Source organism: Triticum urartu, chromosome 3A (assembly GCF_056163025.1).
Source record: "Triticum urartu cultivar PI428250 chromosome 3A, HENAU_Tu73, whole genome shotgun sequence".
Taxonomy (NCBI): domain Eukaryota; kingdom Viridiplantae; phylum Streptophyta; class Magnoliopsida; order Poales; family Poaceae; genus Triticum; species Triticum urartu.
In genome coordinates this window covers 215950747-215962072 of record NC_141875.1, presented here as the reverse complement: position 1 = coordinate 215962072, position 11326 = coordinate 215950747, and the positions used below count along the sequence as shown (strand labels likewise).

Genomic DNA, 11326 nt, shown 5'->3' with positions numbered 1-11326 from the left:
TCGCTCAGTCTGGACTCACAATAATCGTGGTAATGGCGACCTCCATAGTGCGAGGGGTTCAGCCATTACAATACAGAGGGCTGACCATGTGGCACTACAATGGAGAGGATGACGCCTCCTGCTATGGCCGGAAGGGTCCGAATACCCCCATCGCTCTGGCCAAAATATTGACCGGGCTGCTTAAAGGGGAGGAAGAGAAGTTTCTTCGCATTGAGCGCAGAGATGGGTATTCTATGTATGATCCTCCCAGTTGGGTAAGCTTCGACCCCTCTATTCCACTATTCCCCTTCCGGATTACTTTTGATAAATTTCAAGTATGTTTGTTATGACAGCATTGGCGGAAGGTCACCGAAGGACTTCATAGTCCTGCCCCAGAGCCGGAGATCCACAACCGGGAGCTAGATCCTGGGTTTGAAGCGGATCCGGATATATTCGTGGTGCTTGCGGGGGGAGTGTTTTACCAGACAAGCTATGATGGCACAGAAGTGGCCATCACCGCCGACTACCCTGGCCTTCTTCCTGCTTCACATGTAAATAATTAAGAAACACCTTCTCTAAAAGAGTGCTCTTATTCTGCCTCACCCACCGCACTGTATCGTGCTTCACAGGGGAGACATTTCGCGATTTCAAAGAGATCGGCTCCCGCGCCGGGCAAGCCTTCCAAGAGGAAAGCGAACGAAGACACGGCCATGCCTTCATCGAAGAGGTATGGATTCGCCAACCTGCACCTGAGCAGTCACGTCCAATCGTGACCTTCCTGTTTTCCATGTGTCAGGAGGAAGGTGCGCCGGACTATATCCGGAGGTTCAAGTGGCCGTACATCCCACAACCAGGATTCAGATCCTGCCGTGAAGACGGGGACTGATGCAAGGGCGATGCCGGACTGTCCTCCCGTCGAGGACTCAGATGATGTATCCGTCACCAACTCGGAAGTGGAGAATGCCAGGAATCATCGGCGCCGCCGGGCCATTTTACAAGACCCTGGCTTTTTAGAAGAGTTGTTTGATGCCTTTAGCTCAGCCGATGCATATATCCGGGCTGCTCGAGATGGGATTAACAGGGCCACAAAGCAACATTTGAAATATGTGCATGTAAATTCGCTTTGTCTGACTATGATAACCATATGCCAGTGGCCCCCGAGACTTAAAGGAGTTGAAACAACTGATTTAAGGATCAATGTACAACCAGGTGCTTACAGAGAAGAATACCCAGCTAGCTCAGGAACTAGAAAAGTGTCAGCGCCAGCTGCTTGCTGCCAATGCCGAACTGGAGAAATACAAGGCATCTCCCGGTAATATTATCCTCTATCAAAAAATCATAATGATACACTGATAGTGTGAATTTGGGTTCTAATCTTTGTGTTGGGTCGTTAGACCAAGTACGAGAGCAGCTGGACGCCGCTTGAGGCGAAGAACACGGAGCCAAAAAGCTACTAGCAGTGGGCGAGCATGTATTGACAAAAGTCGTTGAAGAGAAAAAGAAACTCCAGGATTCGAACACCAAACTGGGCGAAGAACTGAAAGATGTGCGAGCGCAGCTAGCCGACTCTGTGAAGGAGAACAAGAAGCTGCGAGGTGGCATATTCAGTGCGTGGCCGCTTTTATCTTATAGCAGTTTGGAGGTAACGGTAGCTGATATAGCTGTAATTGCAAGTGTATTGATGAACCACCCCGAAGAGGAAGTGTCCGGATCATCAAGTGATCTTCTACAAGGGCTGTCGTAGTTGCACGAGCAAGCTCGGCAGGCTATGCGGAGTGTAGCCAAGGCTTTATGGCCATCTGACTCCCCTCCGAGAAGCATGGAGAAGCTGGTAGAGCTGTTCAAGGGAGCGCGGCGGCGTATCTGGCTATGGAAGATATCTGCCTGCCGAGAGGGTGCGCGAGAGGCCTAGGCCATGGTGAAGACATGATATACCAAGCTGGATCCAAATCACATGGCTCGGGTTGGACCGGTAGGGTCGAATGGGTAAGAAATTCCCGTTAGTTTAGTATATGACCAAGTAGAGGTGGCCACCAAATATTCCCAATAGGATTGTAAGTTAGACTGCCTGTTGGAAGGTGTAGAGGAAGAGGTGTTCGAGTCCAAGTGACTGTGTACTTTCCTCATCTAGCTGAATTGTATATCATTTGTCATTGCAGACCTTTTCGCTTCAACCTCCGGACCCGAAGGTGCGGAGTGTTTCTGAATACCGTCGCGGCCGAATAGGCTGGGGTATGCCTGGAAAACTAGGCATAGAGGTCATAGTTGCTTGAACAGACAAGTTGTATCCGGCTAGCTATGTTATATTACATTGATATCGTATGAAACATCTTCTAGAGAGAATAGTTTCGTTAAGGGTTCCTTTCCCTGGGTGTGCATGCATTTAATGTACATGTCAGAATTCTGATGTGAGCACCACAGTTTGTATAACTTCTGGGGGTGCACAATGGAGTGATTTTAGAAAACATCTTTAATTCACCGACCGAATATTCCCTTAAGAACGCTAGCTTTCGACTTCACCCAGTCTGAGGTACACATCCGGATGACCCGGTAGTAACAATCGTAGAGGTGCTCCCTTTATGCCCTAGCCGAACTAACGGGGACGTAGGGCATAAGCACAGGAGCCACGCAACCCAACTTGGCCAAAACTTAAGTCATATCGATGCATATAGTGGCAAAGAAAAGGTACATATAGAAAAACTCATATGTGAGGAGCTTAATGCTCAAGGAATGACAAGAACTTCTGTCCAAGAAGCCCCCAGGTACAAGTGACGTACATATTTAGAGATGTATGTGTAAATGGTGTGCGGTCTAGCCGTACCAAAGTGTTAAAGCGAGAAAGAAGAACGTAATCGGAAAAGAGAGAGAAAATAATGGAAACTACAGGGGAGGAGGAGACGAACAAGGGGTTTGGCGCTAGGCATAGAATCTTCAGAGTCTGGCCGCGTTCCAGGGGTTCGGCTCGAGGCGATTGTCTGATGCATCGCGAAGACGGTATGCTCCTCCGGTGAGAACTTCGTCAATTATGAAGGGACCCTCCCATTTGGGCTTTAGTTTGTCCTTTTTCTTATCCGGCAGGCGCAGAACGAGTTCCCCAACGTTGTAAGTCTTGGCCCGTACTTCTCTTCTTTGATATCTTCGAGCCTGCTGTTGGTAAAATGCTGAACGGGCTTTTACGACATCGCGTTCCTCCTCTAGGGCATCTAGGCCGTCCTGACGATCAAGCTCGGCTTCTCTCTCTTCGTACATACGCACTCGAGATGAGTCGTGAATAATATCACAGGGTAATACGGCCTCTGCGCCATACACCATGAAGAAAGGTGTGTATCCGGTAGTACGGTTGGGCGTGGTCTGCAGCCCCCAGAGTATGGAGTTAAGCTCCTCAACCCAGGGCTTGTCTAATTCTTTCAAAGACCGCACTAGTCTGGGCTTGATGCCGCTCATAATAAGACTATTGGCTCGTTCGACTTGACCGTTGGTTTGTGGGTGGTAGACGGAGGCGTAATCGAGTTTAATACCTAGATTAGTACACCAGGATTTTACCTCGTCGGCTGGGAAATTGGAGCCGTTGTCAGTGATGATGCTGTGTGGGATGCCATAACGGTGCACAACACCGGATATGAAGTCTATCACCGGGCCGGACTCAGCCGTTTTGATCGGCTTAGCCTCTATCCACTTAGTGAATTTGTCCACCATAACCAGCAGATATTTTTTCTTATGGCTTCCCCCTTTAAGGGGTCCAACCATATCGAGTCCCCAGACCACAAAAGGCCAAGTGATGGGGATTGTTTGTAAGGCAGTGGGGGTCATATGGCTTTGATTGGCAAAGAGTTGGCATCCGACGCAACGTTGGACAAGGTCCTGTGCATCAGCTCGGCCCGTCGGCCAATAAAACCCTGTACGGAAGGCCTTGCTAACAAGGGCCCGAGCTGCGGCGTGGTGACCGCCGAGTCCAGCATGAATTTCAGCCAAGAGCTGCCGCCCCTCTTCCTCGGATATACATCGTTGAAGGACTCCAGTGGCACTTTTCTTGTAGAGCTCTCCATCATGAACCTTGTAGGCCTGTGAACGCTGGACAATGCAGCGGGTCTCATTCTGGTCCTCAGGAAGCTCTTTCCTGTTAAGGTAGGCCAATAAGGGTTCAGTCCATGGGGCAATGACTGCCATGATGAGATGTGTCGACGATGTTATTTCGGTGGCTGAGCCCCCAACGACGTTGGTGTTTCCGGGATCTAGGGTTCTGTTTGGATCCGGACAAGTATTGCCGTTTTCCCCCTGCCACACCACGGATTGCTTAAAGAGCCTTTCCAGGAACATATTAGGTGGGACGGGGTCGTGCTTAGCACTGATATGAGCAAGAACATCCGCCGCTTGATTACTTTCTCGAGCCACATGATGGAACTCGAGCCCCTCGAACCGGGCCAACATTTTTATGACTGCGTTGCTATATGCTGCCATCTTCGGATCTTTAGCGTTGAAATCTCCATTTATTTGAGATATTGCAAGGTTGGAGTCCCTGCGTACTTCTAGGCGTTGTATGCCCATGGAGACAGCCATCCGGAGACCATGTAATAAGGCCTCGTATTCGGCTGAGTTATTGGAGTCTATGTATAGTATTTGGAGAACATACTGAACGATGTCTCTAGGAGGGGACGTTAAAACAACACCCGCTCCTAACCCTGCCAGCATTTTGGAGCTGTCGAAGTACATGACCCAATTGGAGTATGTGCCGTACTCTTTAGGGAGTTCGTCCTCTGGCCATTCGGCGACGAAGTCGGCCAGTACTTGGGATTTGATAGCTCGACGTGGTTTATATGTAATGTCAAATGGGAGGAGTTCAATGTCCCATTTGGCAATCCGGCCCGTAGCATCGCGGATGTTTATAATGTCATTGAGTGGTACTTCGGAGGCCACTGTGATCAAACACTCCTAGAAGTAGTGACGGAGCTTTCGGGATGTAATGAAGACCGCATATGCTATTTTTTGATAATGAGGGTACCAGGATTTGCATGGTGTAAGGACAGTAGATACGTAGTATACTGGCTTCTGAAGCGGGAATTGATGTCCGTCCTGTTCTTGTTCAACGACGAGTACGGCGCTCACCAGCTGGTGTGTTGCCGATATGTATAATAACATCGGTCCGCCGGCGTTTGGTGCGGCCAGGATTGGATTTCTCGCAAGAAGGGTTTTTATTTCCTCCAGTCCAGCTGTTGCCGCGTCCGTCCACTCGAAGTGGTCGGTTCGTCGTAGAAGGCGATAGAGTGGTAGTGCCTTTTCTCCCAATCTGGAGATAAAGCGGCTCAGAGCTGCTATGCAACCCACAAGCTTTTGAAGTTGTTTAAGGTCTGTTGGTTTAGCCAATCGTGACGAAGCTCAGATTTTGGCTGGGTTTGCTTCGATTCCTTTATTGGAAACGATGAATCCCAGCAGTTTTCCAGCGGGGACGCCGAAGACACTTTTCCAGGTTGAGCTTAATGTCATACTCCCGGAGGTTGTCGAATGTAAGACGTAAGTCGTCTATTAGTGTTTCGACGTGCCTGGTTTTGATGATGACATCATTGACGTAAGCTTCTACTGTTTTGCGGATCTGTTTCTCCAGGCAAGTTTGAATCATGCATTGGTATGTGGCGCAGGCGTTCTTGAGCCCAAAGGACATGGTGTTGAAGCATAATGGCCCATATGGGTGATAAATGATGTTGCGGCTTGATCGGACTCCTTGAAACAACCTCCATGATGTTAGGGCAAGCCTTGTTGAGGTCTTTGAAATCAATGCACAGGCACCAGGATTTGTCCTTCTTTGGTACCATCACCAGGTTTTCCAGCCAGTACGGTTGTTTGATTTCTCTAATGAATCCGGCCTCGATGAGTTTGGCTAGCTCCTCCCCCATGGCTTGTTGCTTGGGTTCAGAAAAGCGCCGCAGTGTGTTCTTAACCGGTTTGAATCCCTCTAATATGTTGAGGCTATGTTCGCCCAGCTCACATGGGATCTCTGGCATATCTGAAGGGTGCCAGGAGAATAAGTCCCAGTTTTCACGCAGGAATTCTCGCAGTGCGGTGTCAACTGTTGGGTTCAGTTGAGCTCCGATAGATGTTGTCTTCTTGGGGTCCATTGGGTGGACCTAGTATTTGACTATTTCTTCTGCTGGTTTAAAGGATGTGGATTTAGGGCGTTTGTTGAGGATCACGTCGTCCCTGTCCACCGTGTAGCGTAGTGCGGTTAATTCGTCAACCGTGAGGGCTTCGGATAGCTCCTCCAGGGCCAGGGATGCGGTTTTGTTTTCAGCGCGGAGTGTTATGTCTGGATCACTGACGAGAGTGATTATACCATTTGGTCCAGGCATTTTGAGCATCATATACCCGTAATCGGGTATGTCCTGAAAGCGTGTAAAAGCATCCCGCCCCAATAGGGCGTGATATCCGCTCCTAAAAGGGCCACTTGGAAAGTTATTTCTTCGGACCGATAGTTCTCCGGCGTGCCGAATACTACGTCAAGTGTGATTTGCCCACGCATCGCGCCTCCCGACTGGGAATAATTCCTCGGAAGGTTGTGTTACTTTGCATGATGCGGCTCCTGTCTATTTCCATTTTATGGAGTGTGTCCTTGTAAATGAGGTTTAGTCCGCTGCCGCCGTCCATGAGGACCTTGGTAAGTCGAAACCCGTCCATGATGGGACTGAGGACTAATGCGGCTGGCGCTTGTACTGTTCTATATTTTGGTTTGTCACCAGCGTTAAATGTTACAGCGGTGTCGTTCTAGAGGTTTATCGTAGCAATTTGGCAGACTTCGGCGAGCTCGGGAAGTGCCCTTTTGCGCTTGTTGTTTGAAGCGAATGTCTCAAAGACCGTCAATACACCTGAGTTATCATCCCCTAGGGGATGCCATTCTGGGTCGTCCTTGATAAGGATGTCCTCGCCGCTCTTGGCTACCTGTCATAGTATCCAACATGCTCTAAGGTTGTGGGTTGCCATGGTATCTGGTGTTGTATGTATTTTGCATGGGCCATCGAGCCACCCCACCAGAACAGTGCCATGCCGCATAGCGGTTTTGTGTTTCTTGACTGTTGGACTGGGCGTGCCGCGAGGGTGCGCCCTTCGCCTGTAGGGGGAGTTGAGTTGGGACTGACGGTTCCCATCGAGCTGCCTGAGTTTTCCAGGTGCTCTCCATCACGCTGTATTTTTGTACGATGGTTGCTAAGTCAGCGAATTTCAGTATGCGGCGACGATTGATGGCGTTGAGGATTCCTTCGTCCGCGCAATTGTTGCAGAACGCTAATATTGCATCCTCATCATGACAATCTTTTACCTTGTCCTTGACAAGGAGGAATCTGGCCCAGAAGTGGTGGACCGTTTCCTGAGACTGCTGCTTTATGCTCATGAGAGCGTGTATGTCCGGGTGGGTGGGTGGAATTAAATCCGAACCCCGACCTGACCGATTATCCGGAGTCCGACGACCTTTCGGGCTTAACAGTCCGGGTTCCGGAATATCTTCTGATTGTTTAGGACCGCCGTCCGATGCTATGTTCAGAGGGTTGGTCGCATCCTTTCGCTGGTGTGTATCTGGCTCTTCCTGATCGGCGATCCGAACATAGTCCGTCTTCGGTATGGAAGAAGACTCATCGTCCTGCTCCATGACTACCGCAATCTGGTGGGTGACCGGTAGGGTCTCGATTTCTCCTTGGTCGGTTTTAGGCTCGATCCGGTCGTAGTCTGTGGCTATTCCCAAAGCGGCGATGCGATCTAGGAGTTCGTTCAAAGACGAGAACTCCATCGGATCCATCTGCTTGGAGTGCTCGGAGTTTATGCGAAGGGGGTTTTCGATGGCCCGAGAGGTCATTGTCGGCTCAACGGCCGAACGGGCGATCATAGTAAAGCTGCCCAACCGAAGGGTTTGGCCTAGGGCCAGAGCTCCCCTGGAGGTAATGTTGTCTTTAGGGACAAGGCGAGCCATCGAGACTTTCATCGACGGCACAGTGGAACTCTCAATGAAAGCACCAATGTCGGTGTCAAAACCGGCGAATCTCCGGTAGGGGGTCCCGAACTGTGCATCTAGGATCAATGGTAACAAGAGACGGGGGACATGATGTTTACCCAGGTTCGGGCCCTCTCTATGGAGGTAATACCCTACGTCCTGCTTGATTGATCTTGATGAATATGAGTGTTTGAAGAGTTGATCTACCATGAGATCGTATTGGCTAAACCCTAGAAGCCAAGCCTGTATGACTATGGTAATGAGTATATCCTTTCCGGACTAACTCCTCCGGTTTATATAGACACCGGGGGGAGAATCTAGGGTTACATAGAGTCGGTTACATAAGAAGGAATCTTCATAGTCGGTCGCCAAGCTTGCCTTCCACGCCAAGGAGAGTCCAATCCGGACACAGGTACAGTCTTCGGTCATCATGTCTTCACAGCCCATCAGTCCGGCCCATGGATAACAGGCCGGACGCCCGATGACCCCTTAGTCCAGGACTCCCTCAACGCACCCATACATTGGCCTCGTGTCAGCGTTAGCAGTGTTTCCCTTGACGCACACTACAAAGACGGGGCGGTGGCCTGCGCAGGCCTTGCTGGTGCCCATGACCAAGAGGAAGATGTTGTCGTCCTCCTTCGTGACTAGAAGGTGGCGGCGATCCTCCAGCGACTCCGACACGGCGAACAGGTAGCATGTCTTGTACTTGATGTTCACCGCCGCGGGCCAGCAGTGTTCGATGGACGGTGCCATGAGGTGATGCATGAGGCTCGCCGGTGAGCCCTCAAATGGCAGCGTGCACTCATAGCAGTAGCAGAGCACGTGAGTGCATCTGGAACTATGCTCCGCCAGCGAGTGCTGGTCGACGTACCTCTCGCAGCCGAAACTCTTGTAGACGCAGGGCACCTTGGAGGCATCGACCAGGCCATCCATGAAACGGGAGTGGTTGTAGGGGACGTTGTGCCAGGTGAATATATGAGCAAGTTACTATGAGATTTCATCCGAATAAGCACAAAATAAATAATGATGTCTATAACAGAGATTAAACTAATCATGTGGACTAGCATAGTAGATGAACAGATCGAATCTAGGACACAGACTAGAAACATGAATTCTACCACGATTTTGAATAGGAAGGACAGAAACACATATAGTGCAACGGGAGCAGCACCATTGGTGTTGAGGTTGTCGCCCATGTCGTTGAGGAAGAGGTTGCCGAGGTCGGGGAAGAAGTCATCGTCGGTGAAGTCGTCGCGCAAGTGCGCTCCCCAAATTCCAACAGCGCCCGCTGAATGGAGCGCAGGAGGGAGTGGTTGTAGGGGACGTTGCAGTCACCGAGTGGAGCATGGGAGTAGCACACGAAGCAGTAGATGGTGCTCCTCCCTAGTCTCTATCTCTACTCTTATCTCTATCTCTACTCTTATCTCTACTCTTATAAAAACCCGAGTTGGTGATGATGGTGTGCCTGCCATCTTGTAATATAGACCGTCTGATCTATATATGATGGATAGAAAGAAAACTATGACAATTTTACAAAAGATACCTGCACCTCTCTCCACACTTACAGATAAGGCCTTGCCTCGTTCATCCTTATCTCCCACAACCTCATTGTTGAGCAATTAAAAAAGGAAGTCTCTGGAACAATCTGGCATGTTGGCCGCTGCCGGGCTGTCCATCCCCATGCCTCCGCTCAGTCCGACCACCAGTCACCACCACGCCCCACCCCTCCTCACCTTATCTCTCATCTTTCTTGAGATAGCAATTTTTCGATGAAATTCTCGAGATACCATTTTCTGATAAAATTCTCGAGATATCATTATTTTTTACACATGGGATTACTCCTGCATGGGTCAATCACAACAGGTGTTTTGTAAAAAAATGCATCTTGATGTTCCGTGCAATGCACATGCATCTTCCTAGTTTTTTGCATATAATTCCAAACACCACGTAGACACGGTCTTTGAAAATTTTACAACTATGTTGATTGATTGACATTTTACAACTATGTTAGTATCATTGTTAGTGGTCAGCCAGTGCAAGTTATAGCCCCGGTTGTTTTAACCTTTTTTTAGTAATGATATCTGGCGATTGTTCGCCACGAGCTCAATCTTGGGGAATCCCACGTAACCGTCAGATTTCCATCCAATGGTGGCCTATTTTTAAGCCATAGTATTTGATAAAACCGCCACCCTTACACACATACTGTAACTACATCGCGGGCATTTGCAACTGCCTTGTCTCCCAGCAACGTTTGCTGGGGATTGGAGTTAGCACCGATGACGGTTTATAGTCATTCCATGCTCGGGTATTGAAGTTTGTAACTATTTTATATTAGAATATACTACTCCTCCCGTGCTAGTAGTAGAGCAGAGTCCTACTCCGCTACTCTATAATATGCAAACTAGGGCATAGTAGTAGGTACTGTATGGTGTACTAGTACTGTGATCACTCAAGCAAGTTGTCTGGCATCGATATGACCCTACACTGCTGGTATGTGTCTCGTAAGTCAAGCGGCGTGCTGTCGTCATCATCACCTGTCCACTTCCCGCACCACATATTCGCTTCTCCATCTTTGTCCGCACATAATCGTTCAATCTTCCATCCCCACTAAGGCGCCTTCCCCCTCTTCCAAAACCCAAGCACTAACAATGGCAGAACCGAGCAGTGTCCACCAAAAGAGTGGCTAGAATTCGCTCCCCACAGAGGTAATCAAGCTCATTGTTTCGCATGTGGACAATCTCAGTACCATGCCGCTCGCCGTGTGCTCGTCGAGGCTATACCGTTTACTCAAAGCCCTCAGTCCAGAGCTTTTTAAGCTAGCTCCTTGCTTGTTGATGCCGCCTGATCTTTAAAAACGGCGTGTCACACAGCATAACGATCGTAGGGTGGTGAGCATCAACCCCCTTGATTGCGATCCGATCTATGTCACCCTCAACTACATTAACGGTATGTACTGGGTCGGCATGAACACGTCTTGGATGGTGCTAGTCGACGGTCGCGACAGCTGGATGCTCGTGGAGGTCTACACCCGTCGATTGATCCCCCTTCCTTCGATTAACACGTCACTGCTTTGGCACCGCGGCCCAGAATACTTAGAATCTTACAGTAGCCAACATGATACCAAGTTTGATTTGCTCAAGGTTGTAATCTCCCAAGTGCCCATAAGATCTGTGAATTATAAAGACTTCAGACTAATTGTGTTCTTCAACTGCAATCTCACCTATTTGACAGGTCACTACGGTAAGTGGATAAATCTGCACGTCCATCGCAGGATCATACATCCTCCATGGTTCTCTGATGCCATTAAACATGATGGCTTCATTTATGTCGTCGACTCCTTCTATGGCTGGATGTATTGTTGGCCTACTCTAGTCATCG

The 11326-nt window shown here is 49.3% G+C and overlaps 1 protein-coding gene across 1 annotated transcript; it reads right to left on the bottom strand.

Moving 5' to 3' along the window:
* Positions 1-8437: 8437 nt before the first annotated feature.
* LOC147979254 (uncharacterized) lies at positions 8438-8881 on the bottom strand. The gene has a single exon (XM_087515109.1). The coding sequence runs from the start codon at positions 8879-8881 to the stop codon at positions 8438-8440; it is 444 nt and encodes a 147-aa protein (XP_087371235.1).
* Positions 8882-11326: the final 2445 nt, after the last annotated feature.